At 43.6% G+C, this 14,497-nt stretch overlaps 11 protein-coding genes and 1 non-coding gene across 12 annotated transcripts; 7 read left to right on the forward strand and 5 right to left on the reverse strand. All coding sequences in view use genetic code 12, as the record gives it.

Moving 5' to 3' along the window:
* Positions 1-65: 65 nt before the first annotated feature.
* On the reverse strand, positions 66-875 carry PGUG_02420 (carboxymethylenebutenolidase; the record flags this gene model as incomplete). The annotated part of the gene is made up of 1 exon (XM_001484642.1): positions 66-875. One exon carries the CDS (start codon positions 873-875, stop codon positions 66-68), a length of 810 nt encoding a protein of 269 aa, XP_001484692.2.
* PGUG_02421 (uncharacterized protein) lies at positions 219-884 on the forward strand (the record flags this gene model as incomplete). The annotated part of the gene is made up of 1 exon (XM_001484641.1): positions 219-884. The coding sequence occupies one exon, from the start codon at positions 219-221 to the stop codon at positions 882-884; it is 666 nt and encodes a 221-aa protein (XP_001484691.1).
* Positions 885-1,453: 569 nt separating this feature from the next.
* Positions 1,454-2,497, reverse strand: PGUG_02422 (guanine nucleotide exchange factor; the record flags this gene model as incomplete). Its single annotated transcript, XM_001484643.1, has 1 exon — positions 1,454-2,497. The coding sequence occupies one exon, from the start codon at positions 2,495-2,497 to the stop codon at positions 1,454-1,456; it is 1,044 nt and encodes a 347-aa protein (XP_001484693.2).
* Positions 2,498-2,804: 307 nt separating this feature from the next.
* PGUG_05921 lies at positions 2,805-2,876 on the forward strand. Its single transcript has one exon. It is a non-coding gene; the product is annotated as a tRNA-Glu (tRNA).
* Positions 2,877-2,982: 106 nt separating this feature from the next.
* TRY3 (Try3p) lies at positions 2,983-4,383 on the forward strand (the record flags this gene model as incomplete). The annotated part of the gene is made up of 1 exon (XM_001484644.1): positions 2,983-4,383. One exon carries the CDS (start codon positions 2,983-2,985, stop codon positions 4,381-4,383), a length of 1,401 nt encoding a protein of 466 aa, XP_001484694.2.
* A 37-nt stretch (positions 4,384-4,420) lies between these two features.
* On the forward strand, positions 4,421-6,064 carry PGUG_02424 (uncharacterized protein; the record flags this gene model as incomplete). Its single annotated transcript, XM_001484645.1, has 1 exon — positions 4,421-6,064. The coding sequence occupies one exon, from the start codon at positions 4,421-4,423 to the stop codon at positions 6,062-6,064; it is 1,644 nt and encodes a 547-aa protein (XP_001484695.2).
* A 7-nt stretch (positions 6,065-6,071) lies between these two features.
* SPB4 (putative ATP-dependent RNA helicase) lies at positions 6,072-7,877 on the reverse strand (the record flags this gene model as incomplete). The annotated part of the gene is made up of 1 exon (XM_001484646.1): positions 6,072-7,877. One exon carries the CDS (start codon positions 7,875-7,877, stop codon positions 6,072-6,074), a length of 1,806 nt encoding a protein of 601 aa, XP_001484696.2.
* A 17-nt stretch (positions 7,878-7,894) lies between these two features.
* On the forward strand, positions 7,895-9,190 carry PGUG_02426 (pseudouridine synthase; the record flags this gene model as incomplete). Its single annotated transcript, XM_001484647.1, has 1 exon — positions 7,895-9,190. One exon carries the CDS (start codon positions 7,895-7,897, stop codon positions 9,188-9,190), a length of 1,296 nt encoding a protein of 431 aa, XP_001484697.2.
* A 17-nt stretch (positions 9,191-9,207) lies between these two features.
* Positions 9,208-9,885, reverse strand: VPS22 (ESCRT-II subunit protein; the record flags this gene model as incomplete). Its single annotated transcript, XM_001484648.1, has 1 exon — positions 9,208-9,885. The coding sequence occupies one exon, from the start codon at positions 9,883-9,885 to the stop codon at positions 9,208-9,210; it is 678 nt and encodes a 225-aa protein (XP_001484698.2).
* Positions 9,886-10,266: 381 nt separating this feature from the next.
* PGUG_02428 (uncharacterized protein) lies at positions 10,267-12,162 on the forward strand (the record flags this gene model as incomplete). Its single annotated transcript, XM_001484649.1, has 1 exon — positions 10,267-12,162. One exon carries the CDS (start codon positions 10,267-10,269, stop codon positions 12,160-12,162), a length of 1,896 nt encoding a protein of 631 aa, XP_001484699.2.
* A 21-nt stretch (positions 12,163-12,183) lies between these two features.
* On the reverse strand, positions 12,184-12,576 carry CTF8 (Ctf8p; the record flags this gene model as incomplete). The annotated part of the gene is made up of 1 exon (XM_001484650.1): positions 12,184-12,576. One exon carries the CDS (start codon positions 12,574-12,576, stop codon positions 12,184-12,186), a length of 393 nt encoding a protein of 130 aa, XP_001484700.2.
* A 417-nt stretch (positions 12,577-12,993) lies between these two features.
* On the forward strand, positions 12,994-14,349 carry PGUG_02430 (DUF3112 domain-containing protein; the record flags this gene model as incomplete). The annotated part of the gene is made up of 1 exon (XM_001484651.1): positions 12,994-14,349. One exon carries the CDS (start codon positions 12,994-12,996, stop codon positions 14,347-14,349), a length of 1,356 nt encoding a protein of 451 aa, XP_001484701.1.
* Between the last annotated feature and the right edge of the window lie 148 nt (positions 14,350-14,497).

The following is a 14,497-nucleotide window of genomic DNA, read 5'->3' on the forward strand; positions in this document are numbered from 1 at the left end:
ATTATAGAAAAGGATGGTTTCTACTTGCTTTTGTTGAAAGTGAAGTCTTCTCAAAAATTGGCCATTTAGCATACGTTTTCGATCGTTTGTGTTTTACCATCGTGCTCGCCGTAGTCGAGTTTCAACTTTCTTGTAAAAAGTTCAAAGAGCCACTCCATGCATGCCTTGGTGGTGGCAGGATCGTAACGGCCTTTACTCATTTCATCCCTAATAAAGGCATGTTGGGCATCATTGATCTCGATAAACGTCATATCGACATTATTCTTTCTCAAAGTAGACCGAATCAAGTCTCTACCTTCCAAAGGTACATGGTTATCTTTGCACCCAAAAATCATGATGATTTCTCCTTCTATTTCCTTGCTTCGTGCGAGCGAGTCGTCTTGTTGGCCTTTGCCCAAAGCATGGTTGTGAATGTCAGTAGCAAAAAAACAAACTGCAGCACTCACTCTTTTGTCAAGAGCAGCTCTAAATGCCAAATGGCCTCCAAGACACATTCCTGTAGCGCCAATCTTGCCATTGCAAGTTTTAAGGTCCATAAGATAGTTAATTGCCAACTTATTGTCTTCATCATACGACTTCAATTCTTTGGTAACCTTGTAGTTGTTACCCTTATCTGTTCCTTCAGCATCGTAAGCCAATGGCTCGTGCAGTTCAAAGTTATGGTAAATGGACGGTGCTACCGCTATATATCCTTGTCCTGCAATATCCTTGGCAAATCTGGCGACGGGACCAGTGACTTGGTAAATTTCACTGTACACCACAACTCCTGGAAACTTTGCATTTGGGTAATTGGGGACTTTGGGGTGGTATACAAAGAGCCTCATGGTGGTCCCGTAGGACGTTTTGACGTCGTGGTAGGTCTCTTCGATAAGCATGTTGATTAGATGAGAATAAAGTAGTACACATAACGCTGAAAAATAGGTGAGATATAATACGAATCAAATACGAAATCAATCCAAAACTTGAAAAGAAATCAAATATGAAGTAGAATTGAACTATATAGCAGAACGATGCTATCATATGCTGGAGAAGACAAAACAAATGGAACTACTATAAAAGTTTTGGGATATCAATACCTCCATCCTGCTACTTCCAAATTAATATCGTCTATACTTCAAAAAGCTTAGTGTCCTTTTACTTCTTCTGAGCTTCAGCGGCTCTCCTAGCATCGGCTATGTTAGTATTTTTTGATCCCAATCTCGGTTTCTTCTACTCACCTGCTGCCTGTTTCTGCCTCATTTTCTCAGCGTCACTCTCCATCCGCTTTTTAGGGTCACCTTCTTTCTTCAGACCCTTGGCGGCCTCCTGCTGCTTCTTCAAGTTTTTGGCTCTAGCAAGATCTCTCTGGTTTCCCCGTGCCATGATGGCTGAACGAAAAGAAAGGAATTTCGCGACCAGCTCCAACAGTATTTTACTCTGCTATTTTTATCACTATATTACACCCTATGCCACTTTATTTTTCTTCCATGTCAAAAACCAACGAACCATCCTTTTCTGGGTCGTATGGTGAAAGCAAAAACTTACTAAACTTCTTCAAATTGTCAATACCTCTCACTTCAGTACCCAATAATGGCATCTTTACAACATGGTAATCTTCATAGAGCTCAGCCATTTGATCCAAATACTTTTGCTGCATCTTCCATCTGGACGCACACCGTTTGCAGCTGCCATCGTTATCGGCAAACAAAAGCTGGTTCACCACAATACTATTGACATCCATGTTGTACGACACCAACTCTTGGATCATTCTCTCGGTCTCGTATAACGACAAGAACTCGGAAATACACACACAGACAAACGTGGTCAAGTCAGGGTTCGTGAACTGTTCATTGACCTCGCTGACATTCTTTTGTATCTCGTTCATCTTTTCAAAGATGTCTTGCTGTTGACCACCTCCCAACATGTTCAACATGGGTCCCAATTTACCGGACAACTGCTTAAACTTGCCCAAGAGCTTTTCGAGTGTAGCTGGCAACTGAAGGAAACGCAACGTGTGTCCTGTAGGAGCAGTATCGAAAATAATGGTTTTGTAGGCCACGGTCTTTTCATCAGAATCTCCATCTGATGCCTTTTGATTCTTGATATGCTTGAGAACTTCCATGAACGACAATGCCTCATCAATACCGGGGATCGACCCAGTCATATCGTTCATTATGTTCTTCATAGGATCACTGGGATCGTTGTTATATTGCGATGCCTGTTGCTGTAAATCAGACATGGCTGCTTCTGGGTCGATTTCCATACACGACAAGTTTGGCAAGCCCTCGACGGGTCTAGCGTCCTTGCCGAATTTCTGGCAGAAAGCATCGGACAAGTTGTGGGCTGGGTCCGTGGAAATGAGCAAAAACTGATCATTTGGTTTTGAAAGTGCCAATTGGACTGCTATCGAAGATGATGTCGTAGTCTTACCAACACCTCCCTTTCCTCCTACAAAGATCCATTTGAGGGAGTCATGCTCCACAATCAGCTCTAAAGTAGGCTCTAATTCAAAGTCCATTATACAAGTAATAAGTTACTGTAGTGAAGGTCAGAAGACTTAAACCTCGTGGCGATTTCGCGAAGAATATTCCAGAGGAAGGAAAACGGCGAGAAACTATAAGCCAAATAGGAAATGTAATGGGTACGAAAAGATCATGAAAAAAATACAAGAAAGTGTACATGTATCAATTGGACAGCCAATATTTTGAGATTGAAACGAATTTCCACATTTAAACATTCGTGAAGGTATATGGACTATTCGGACTATTCTCTGTGATCTGTTTCTCCGCCCTTGTTTCTACCGCGCGCTTCTGCAGTATCAATTATCCGATATAGTGTAACGGCTAGCACGGTTCGCTTTCACCGAGCAGACCCGGGTTCGACTCCCGGTATCGGAAAATTTATTTTTTTTTAGCCGCCCCAAAACGTGCACCGGCTCCTCTTTGCAGCTATTTCGTCACCTTCCCATATTATGAACTGTTGCCTTTTGCCCTTTTATTCAATATGAAGTTCGCTAAGGTTCTAGAGCAGACCCTCGTTGAAGAAGAAATTCCTGACGATTGGGTAGAAGCTGCTATCAAGTATAAGACTTTAAAGAAATGTATCAATCAAGTTGTCAAAGAACTTTCACTTCTTGGACTCGGTCAAAATACCCTCAAATTAATCCTCCACAACGACCAGAGTGTCATAGAAGTGCCACAAGAAGACGCAAATGCATCCAATCCCGCAATCGCTCATTATTCCTTGACTAAAAAAGACAATAACATCATCTCAACTTTGAAAATATCGTTTGATTACTCAAACGAAGAATATACTGATGACCACATCCATGAGCTAGCACAGGAGATCAAGACGCGTATCGAGAAGTTGCTAGATGATGACCAGGAGCTTACAGCGGCAAAGGTTGTTGAACTTACTGATGCCGATAAATTAGTCATTTCCCCGCAATCGTCCCATAAAGTAGAAGAGGCAGACGAGACCAAGTCAGATTCTCCCAAGTCCAAAAGGGTCAATTTGGAGATTGTTCTCAACCTGGACTCGAAGTTTTTCAGTATGTTGAACGAGGAATTGGAGTCGTTGGACGCTTTCAAGAAGCGCGAAGAGGACAGACTTATGAACGAAGTCGACCAAGTAAGGTCGCTGTTAGTCACGTTGGCAAGTCCCGAAAAGTACCGCAAGGGTGACCTCTACAAATGGAGAGAGGTTTTCAGGATGTACTTGGATTCTGAAGTGTTTTTCCGTTATAACGAGGCTACTTCTTCTGGTTCTGAACGAACGGCAGACCAGGTTAAGAAAAACTTGGATTCATTTATGGAGCGTGCACAAAAGTCTGGAATACTAACCAGTTTCCGTAATAAAAAAAGCAAGCTCGCTTTCAATCAATTCGCCCAGATTAACACCCATTTGTTGAAAGTGCTCCAGTTTCAGTCAATTAATTCAACCGCCTTGAGAAAGATTCTCAAAAAGTTCGACAAACAAACATCGTTGGGTATCCGCAATGAGTTCCCCAAATTAATATCTAATGACCATGTGTTTATGACAGGAGCATCTATAGCTCAGTCTGTTTGCTATGTCATTCAATCGTCTATTCTCAAGCTTGTTCCACAACTCGAAGATTTCACTTGTCCCATTTGTCTTTCCATAGCATACAAGCCAATCAAATTGAACTGTGGACACGTTTTCTGTGTGCGATGCTTAGTGAAGATGAAGCAGCGGTCGAAGGCAGATTGTCCAATATGTAGACTTCACAATGCAGTTCTTGAAGCTGATGGCTCCAACTTGGATGAGAAGTCACTCGTGATAATGAAGCGCTACTTTCCTACAGAAGTACGCATGAAACTCAAGGAGAGAGACCAGGAACACTACTCTGAGTTTGTTGGCCAAGGTAAATGTATAATAATGTAGATGATAGAATAAAACCTAATTAAGAATAATACCACTAATGGTAACAGCTGCTAATCTGCACTACCAAACGGCCGTGCGTCAACTTGTCTCACTGTTTCGGACCTCGTCTATTACAATGGAGATTGACAAAAACACCAAATATGATAGGCAGCTTCGTCTTTGGGAGACCTCAGGGCAACTGCGGCTTGAGTTGTCGCACATTTGCTTGGTAAATGCAACCTCAACAGGCTCAGAACTACTTAAAAACTTGATTCTCCCAGGTATTGGAAAATTCACGATAATAGATGATGGGGTTGTGACACAAGAACGGATCTCTGGTAACTTCTTCTTGCTGAAACAAGATATAGGGAAGCAATTGGCACCGTCTTTGTGTGGAAAACTCAACGAATTGAACTCTGATGTAAAGGGAAACTCAATTTGTAAGTCGTTGGAATCAGTATTGGAATCGGAACCACCAACGTTTTGGAGCCAATTCTCCATCGTGGCCATTAGCGACTATACTCCTGCTCCACAACTCAAGGCATTGAAAGATATTTTGTGGTCCCAGAGTATCCCATTAATTGTGGTGAACACTGTAGGATTTTACGGCTCTCTACATCTTATCACCAGCGAGACTACTGTGGTTGAGACCCATGATCCGGCTCGCTTGTATGATTTGAGGATAGACAAGCCGTGGCCGGAACTCCAGGAGCTCTCAGACTCTGTCAAACTTGAAGAATTGAATGATACAGCCCATGCCCATGTTCCATATGTCATAATTTTCATCAAGGCATTACAAGAATGGCGCAACAAATATGGGTCACCACCAAAGAATTATTCTGAAAAGAAGCAGTTTAGGAAATATGTTGTTTCTATGTCGAGAGATATAAGAACAGAAACCAATTTCATCGAGGCTTCAACATCCACTCACAGAGCACTTCAAACTACAGAGGTGCCAGCTTCTATCCAAGACCTATTTGACCATCCCAACTTGCAAAACTTGACCAAATCGACTCCTGCGTTCTGGGTGCTTTTATGTGCATTGAAAAAGTTTACTGAGGTGAATAATGGCCAGTTACCATTACCTGGCAGCTTGCCAGATATGGCATCAGATTCTGAGAGTTACATCAAACTCCAGACAGTATACAAAGATAAGGCGCTGCGAGATCAGAAACAATTCACGGAGCATCTCATGCAAATTGTCAAAGATATTGGATCTGATCAACTGCAATTTACACAGGAGACCATAAGCCAATTCTGCAAAAACACTCACCTGCTTCATGTTACCCTGGGAACCAAAAAATCCTACTCCACTTCCATGATAGAAAACATGTTACTGGGGTTCAATAGTGGAAATAATCTGGACGAAGCTCATTTGTTGGCGATATATTTTGGCATTTTAACGCTCAATGCATTAATAGAAAAGAGCAACCTGCCAATAAGCGAGTCAAACTACGACGAGCTCATGAAACTTTTCATTGACGAGTTTGCACCAGGCGTGACACAACTCCCGGATGACATGAAGCTGGTTTTCAAAGAAATCGCAGTTCATAACAGCCGTTCGTACCATAATGTTTGCAGCTTCATGGGTGGTGTCGCCAGTCAAGAAGCGTTGAAGTTGACAACCATTCAGTATAGACCACTTGATGATCTCTATATTTTCGATGGAGTTCGTTCTGTGAGTGAAAAGTTCAAGGTATAGATAATAATTACAAGTCATCAAATGAACCCAGTATTCCACTTGTCTTTTGTTTCTTCTCTCGCACCAAATCTTTCCAGTCGACCACAGTTTCTTCATCGGAAGACTCGTTCATAATTTGTTTTTCTATAGCTTCTCTCTTTCGTTTCATTTTCTCTCTCCTTTCTTGCTTTCCTTCCTTCTTTTCATTTTTACTCGACCAAGCTTCATTCTTGACCTTTAGTTCTTTTCTTCTCTTCGCATCGTTAACTTTTTTGTTCCATTCTTCCTCCATCGTTTCAAGGCGGATCTTTTCCTTGGCTGGGTCGGCGTATGCGTATTTGTTCATATCAATTTTTTCTCCAAGCCATCCGTCTTCAGGCATTCTGTCGTTAGGAACAAACCTTGATTCAGGCATTTTGGGAAGTCTTAATAAACCATAAGCTTTTGCTAAACCAATGTAGTCGAGAGTTTGAAGACGGAAGATGGAGGTGGCTGCGTGCTTCGAGTAGTAGCGAACAAACCCCACGTATGCCTTGATTGCAGTTTCATGAAATGCTCTATCTTGCAACATCAAATTTCTCAAGTTTTTCAGAAATGCTTTATAGGCATCAATGACATCTGGCGATTCAACCTCGCTCATTTTAAGGCCCTTGACTTCCATAAAGTCAACATAATCACTTTCGAGTGCGTTATTGTTGAGCATAACGATGGCTCTTCCCACTTTATTGGCTCTGCCCGTCCTTCCACACCGATGTAAAAACATATCTGGATCAGTTGGCGGATCCAACTGGATCACCAAGTCCACTTCGGGGATGTCTATTCCTCTTGCAGCAACATCAGTGGTGAGCAAGACATGTTTCGAAGTACGCACATCTCCCTCTGTAAACTTGTTCATCGCCTTGAGACGAGCTTTGGCCAAAAGCTGGCCATGTATGGAGGTGAGGTTGACGTCTTCAAGTGGATGTAATTTTTGGAACACCGAGTAAAAGTACTTGACCGATGCACATGTGGGAAAGTAGACGATGCATTTTTTGTACTGTAAAGTCAGCAACATGTTGATCAAAACAGCTATTTTCGTCTCCGGGTTGACCATCATGTAGTTTACAGTCAACGACTGTGGTTTAGATTCGGCTTTGTTAGAATTGACAGAGATTTTCACTGGGTTGGACATGCCAGTGCGAAAGATACTGTCACCAGCCGACAGTAGGGTAGCAGAAAATAACCCAGTTCTTCGCTGCTTTGGAAGCTTTTTCAAAATGGACACAACGTCGTTCTGGAATGAAATGTCCAATAGACGGTCTGCTTCGTCTAAAACCACCATTTCAACTGTTGATCTCTTGACGGCATTGCTTGAAAAAAAGTCTAGCAAACGACCAGGAGTTGCTATTATGATCTGAGGTTTGTTCTCTGCAAATGCATTCAAATCTTCTCTTACGGTGGCTAATGAACCCACAATTAACTGGGTTTTGATGGGCGGTTGGTCCTCTGGATAGAATTGTAAAAGTGTATGAAATACGGTATTGATTTGGTTGGCAAGTTCTCTTGTGGGTGATATGACTATACCGTACAAGCCAGAGCTCCCTCTGTTCTCCTTCATACACTTTGTAACTCGCTCTAGCACGGGAATGGCAAAGGCGAGTGTCTTTCCAGATCCAGTCACGGCTTCGACTACAACATCTTTGTTTCCACAAAAAAGAGGGATTGTCGATGCTTGGACAGGAGTCATGCTTCGAAACCCAAGCGAGTCTATGGCATCGTGTATCCATGGCTGAAGCGATGCCTGGCTCCATGCTAGTGATTTGGACATGAGAATAAAGTTTCGCGCGATGAGCATCACAAGTTAAATTCACCATGTTGAAACGAGCCATTGGTCTCATATGGAAAAACGAGGGTCCCTACGAGAACTGGACGAGACGCCAGTTATTAGACCGCATTAAGGAATTGGAATCCATGACTAGTGAGTCCACAAGTGTTGAAACCACCAAGAAGAATCACACATCTAATGAACCCCCGGCCAAGAAACCAAAACGCAAGTTTGACTTTTCGGGCCATTCGAAACGGTTTATTGCTCTTAGATTCGCATACGCTGGCTGGAACTACAACGGGTTGGCGTTCCAGAACGAACCTACACCTTTGCCTACAGTAGAACAAGAAATCTTGGAAGCACTCACGAAAGCTCGTCTCATTACTGAACCTGATCCTTTAGTGTGCAATTTTTCCCGCTGTGGCAGAACCGACAAAGGAGTCAGTGCCATGAACCAAGTGATTAGTCTCGAAGTCCGCAGTGGCTTAACAGAAGAACAGAGATCACAGCCAGGAGCAGACCAAAAGGAGATTCCCTACATTACTATACTCAACTCATTACTTCCACCATCCATTCGAATTACAGGTATATGCTTAAATCCTCCGCCAGGATTCGATGCTCGGTTTTCCTGTTCCTATCGTCACTACCGTTATATATTCCGCCGGTATGACTTGGATCTTGAAGCCATGACCGAGGCTGCAAAAAAGTACGAAGGTGAACATGATTTCCGTAACTTTTGCAAGATTGACGGATCAAAGCAAATCACCAATTATGGCCGCACCATCTTGAGTGCCAATATTATGCCTTTAAAAGACGACTACTATGTTTTCGATCTTAAAGGAACCGCTTTCTTGTGGCATCAAGTGCGGTGCATGATGGGCATTCTCTTCCTCGTGGGTCGCAAGCTCGAAAAGCCATCATTGGTGGATGAACTTTTGAATGTGGACGTCAACCCTAACAAGCCCAATTATGATATGGCCAATGATGTGCCTCTTGTGTTGTACGACTGTGTGTTTCCCGATATAGAGTGGACCGCAGCAACGGATACGGCAGGTGCTGAATCGAAAATACTCAAAGAAAGAGCACTCATGCGCCAGCAAGTATTAGACCATTCCATCAAAGCTCAAATAATAGGCATGCTTGAAGATGTGTTTGTGGGGGATAATTCTCGAATGCAGGGGTTGACCAAAGGTGGAGGTATCATAGATATTGGTGACGGAAAGGGTCGTAATTTCAAGAAGTATACGCCCGTTATGCAACGTGATCGAACCGATCTGTTTGAGGTGATCAATGCGAGGTGGTTGGCAAAGGGAAAGAAGAAGTCGGATTTGAAGACCGAATAAGCCATTTATGACCATGTTCACGAAGCAGACGGTACCCAGTACATCGTATCTTGGCCTGCGCAATTATCGACCCATAGAAACCCATGCATAATCATATCATCAATGGCAGAACGAGCCCGCACTTTGTCCCAGCCGTAGTTATCCTGAAGAATACGCATGGTTATATATCCACCGATGAACTCACATGCTTCATAGATGGTTTTGTGGTCGTTGGAAATCGACTCCGACATGGACACCGACTTGAGCCACGACTTGCCGTTGATGGTAAAAGTATCGTATCCCTTCCCCAACCCATTAAGAAGCGGAACGCTCTCCAATACATCGTTCTCAGTGACCACAGCTTCGAAATCGGGGTTTTGTTGTAGAATGGAAACAAGCTCTTTAATTGGTATGAGTCCACCATTAACGGCTCTAGTATCGTTACATATTTCCACAACTCTCACGGCCACACTGATACGAAACTCCTCCTTGGATCTCCTACTTTGCATGAATAGCTCTAGCGGATCAATTCCTATCAGGGTACAAACCTGGGTAAATTTGGCTCGAGATTCGTCATCGTTGATAATGTCATCGGGGTGTTCTCGAGCAAAGTTTAAAAGTGCCGAACGGAACACAGCAAGTTGCGTAGACAACTGGTCTGCGTGCTGCTGGTGAAGCAGTTTACCGAGCTCGGCAAACCGATACTTGTCATCCATAAACAGTTAAGACGTAACGATAACTGGATAACGATAACTGGATCAAGCGCGCGAAACCTGCTCTGGAGTGCATAGTACGGCACCTTTTCGCTTGGCTCACTTGACGTATGCACGCTCACGGTGCGGTTAACACTGATTAGAACCGAGGCATAGAACCACAATGGGAATTGGCACCATGGAGTTATGAATGTAAAATATACAGTGAAACTTAGAAACCAGCTAGTTTCTCGGAACAAGATCTGTACACTTGTACTTAATTCAAATCGTCAGCTCAACTCTAGTAAATTGGTTGGCCTGTATAAGACTCTCTCCATGTGATCCCCACATTCAAGCCGCTCCATATTTTGTTAACTAATTTATTCCCGAGGTTTTACCGTTTTCATGCTGAAGGAATTCGAAGTGAACATCAAGGGGGTTCTGGGTACGTTTGCCGTGCCCCCTTCGGTTGACAATCCGAACCATTTGGCGGAAGGTGAAGCCCCAGCCAGCAAGAGAGCCGTGCTTATTCTCCATGGTCAGAGCGGACATCGTAATTATTGCTACCAGCGAGACTTGGCTGAGGCTCTAGGCAAGCAATTGGGGTTGTATACGTTAAGAATTGACTTTCGAGGCTGTGGCTCGTCGGCTGATAACGATGACCCATTTTTGGGCCGTACGCTTGACCAAGATATGGAAGATATACAAGCGTGCGCCGAGTACCTAGTGTCGGGAAACAATGAGGTGGGCATCAAGTTTTCCATTGCTTCCATAGTGAGCCATCTGAGAGGCTCAACTGCCATGCTCCTTTGGGCTCTTCTGCAGCTGGAACCCCAGCATGAAAATCACCCACGTCCTGAAAATTGGTTACCTGTCAAGGTTGAGTCTCTTGTCAATTGCAGTTCGCGGTTTGATCTGGCGGCGATAGCCAAACGGTTTCCATTGTTTGATCTTTCTTTTGATATGATGCCGCAATACTGTTTAAGACATGGTAAATGGCAGGAAGTCATGGTTACTCGCCATGAACTTTTATCGCAAGCGCAAACCGAAATGGAGGATTTGAAATACCTCGACCCGTCCGTTCCTGTTCTCTCGATCTACGGGCTTGAAGATAGAGTCCTTGAGCCCACAGACCCTTCTGGCATGGCCAATGCTTTATCTCGAGGTCCAGGTACCCACAACATTTACTTGATACCTGACGCCGACCACAACTTCCAGGGTCTTCATCCTATCGAGACCGAAGTGGATGCCGAGGAGTATAACCCTGATAATCTTCCTCTCAACAGAAAGAAATTGGTCAACTACAATAGCGTAGTTGTTGAACATATACTCAATTACCTTGGCCCCGATGCTCGAGCGCAACGCAGCAGTGAACTTTGCGGCAATGTTTCAACCATTCCCAGGTGGAAACAGGTCGATGGTGTGTCCAACTTTAGAGACATTGGAGGCTGGCGTATCACCAACCCCGCCAGGCAATTATCGCATGTTCCTCCCAATTCGTTCTACTATGTCCAGCCTGGATTTGCTTACCGCGCAGCCAATATGAGCTCAATAACGTCACAAGGGTTGGCAACGATGCGCAACCTTCGTATTAAGGTTGTGTTTGACCTTCGAAGTGACAGTGAATGCCAACATGATGGTATAGCTTCAGACTTGGAACTGGTGGGCATCACTCGTGTACATGCTCCAGTTTATGCCAACGACAACTTTCTGCCAGAAGCAATAGCAATGAGGTATAGCAACTTGATGTCTTCATGGCACACATTTGTCAAGGTTTACCAAGACATGTTGAAATTTGGAGTGAATGCGTTCCGAACCATTTTCGAGCATGTCAGAGACAAGGGAACTAGTTTCGTTGTACATTGTTCCGCAGGCAAAGATAGAACCGGTATAATCGTTATGCTTATGCTTTTATTGACGGGACTTGATAAGAATACCATTGCCCAAGAATACGAGCTTACGACAATTGGACTCAAACCCGACCACGAGAGAATCCAGGAGAAGTTCCTTTTCACCGTGGAGAAATTTAAGAAGAAAGTTGAGAATGCCAATGAGTTATTGGCAAAGGGCCGTCTGGGATGGACAATTGAGAAGGATGGGTTTGATAATCTCATCAGCTCGAGATACGAAGCAATGTTGAACACAATAGATCAGTTCCACGAGGACTACGGGTCGGTGGAGAATTACATGAAGGAACACTTGGGTTTCAATGACCAAGATTTGGTCAAGATATACAACAATTTGGTGACAGTTCTGGCCAATCCTGGAGGAGCAGACGCTTCATCCCGGGCCAAGTTCTAGGTATATTTAGAATTTTAAATACTACATAACAGGAAGTGGCCTTTCCTTGAATATCAATTTTTTTTTGATCACATCCACCATTTGTGCCTGGTGATTATCTCCATTGGTGGGTATTCGCAACACTCCAAGAGGCGTAGCTAAATCCACAATTGACCCCAATAATCGCTGCGAATTGCCTATATAAAGTACTACTTTCGACGGGTTGGTGTCGTCGAATTCTAGACGTCCAAATCGCACCGCTTGGTGTCCATTATCTACGATTACCGCGTCGTGGGTATGGTCCAGAGCTACGTGAGGGAGGTTTAGATGTCCCTGGATTTCAAGCATGCAAAGCCCGAGCGGAGTGGATATAAGGGGAGCTTTTTGGTTTAGGGAATCCGCGGCAGCGACATATTCAATGGAGGCAGTTGGCATTACTTCTAGTAGAGATTTAGAGCCAAGTTAAACGCGATCTTGTCACGTGACGTGAAATGCGAAACGACTAAAAATACTGCAGACTAGGCGAAGGCTTACGGTGATGGCTTTTCACATGGCAGAATTACATTTTAGCGAAACCACATAATGACTGCTATTGTCTTGTATCGCTGATTCTAGACGCTGATCGGAACCCGGCTGGTGCTTACTCCGAAAGTATCACGCCATTATTTGACACATTAAAAACTAAAGACTTGCAAGCTTCCCAAACGGGAAAGAAAGATGCAATTAATTTACCCAGTGAGGAAATTTTGCGGAGAACTATTCTTATAATAAACCGAATGAGGCAGGTGCAAATATCATGGGACAGTTTTTGTATTTTAATAAATAAACTTTAACATAACTGATTTCTTGACGATGAAGAAAAGTGACGAATACACCCCAATACATGGTTTGTTTCGGTTACTACAGGCAACCAATAATGGTGCTGCTGAAGGTACCGGAGTCAAGCTTTTGGTTGAACAGGGCCATGCATTACTAGGACCGAAACTTCCAGCAGTTATGATTGATTATACGATGGGAAGGCAGATTAACTTATTTGGAGACTACCCAAAGCAAAAAGATATGGCTCCTTCAATTATATTTGCAGTTGTTTTCTTCGTTCTTGCCCTACTTCACTTGTTGGTGTTTGTAATGAATACTTCAAGAAAGCATTATTTCTGGCTCACGCTTGGCTTCCTCCTCACATGTATTATGAGAGTGGTCGGTTGGTGTTGCCGTGCTTACTGGAGCACCGATCTTACTATGGTACCTCCTGGTATCGCTGATGAGGTATTTCTTATCATTCCATCGATTCTTCTTGTTTCGTTCAATTTGATATTGGCACAAAGAATCTTCACCTGGCGCCATCCAGTGGGTGGTTCAAGGCCCCTTTTCTGGAACACCATGTTTTTGTTGTATGGTGTGGTGGTTCTCGTGATCATTATGACCATTATCGCTTCAGCGGTGCCTTATGTGTACCTTCTTTCAGAAGGTGCTTACACCGGCTACAAAAAGACGGTTGAAGCATCAGCTATCTTGATCTTACTTTACACCTTGACGGCAGTAAGTTTGTTGGGTATGGCATACTTCTTCAAGCCCACAAGAAAGGACGAAAACTTGTACACTTACCAACCATGGTGGATCGAATCTTTCAGCCCATTTTACTTTGTCAAGCCTGGTGCTAAAGAAGAAGCAGAACAAAGTTTCATGAAGCGTGGACACAACCATCGTCATGCTATCAGGGTTATTGCTGCTACCCAACATCATCATAATATGGTAAATGGTCTCTCGCGAGAGAGAGGAGACCTCAAACATAATTGGTCTTTGGTGATTATCACCATCACCACGTTATTTATCTTTATTGGGCAAGTGGGTAGAACGGTGGCAGTGTTTCAGGGAAGGTTCCAAATCGATAGTGGACCTGTCTGCGAACCTGTTGCCATGTACATTTGCTGGGGTCTCTTTGAAGTGATCATCCACTTGTTATACATCATTGGCCGAGTAGATCTCCGTTTCTACAGACCAGATAGACTTCCAGCTCCAGTTCGGTCCATTATTACCGCCGAACAATCACTCAATCCATCGGACGTTGAGACGGAAAGTATGCAATCTGCCGAGGATGATTACTCGGATTCAGAGACTCAATTCAATGGTTCTGACGATGGATTTGGATTCCACAACAACCACATGGAAAAAGAACGTGGCGATGATGAATCTGAGTTTCATTTCTAGAATATTGGTTGGGTGCAAAATCACCCCATACTTGGTAATTTAACAGCAAGTACTGCAGCTAAACCGCAAGGGTCCTGTCCTGGTCTACATATACCACCAGAACCAGTTGGTCCCATTAACGATAATAGAGCCTTATATCAGGCACTTA

The sequence above is a fragment of the Meyerozyma guilliermondii genome, genomic scaffold, assembly GCF_000149425.1.
Source record: "Meyerozyma guilliermondii ATCC 6260 scaffold_3 genomic scaffold, whole genome shotgun sequence".
Taxonomy (NCBI): Eukaryota; Fungi; Ascomycota; class Pichiomycetes; order Serinales; family Debaryomycetaceae; genus Meyerozyma; species Meyerozyma guilliermondii.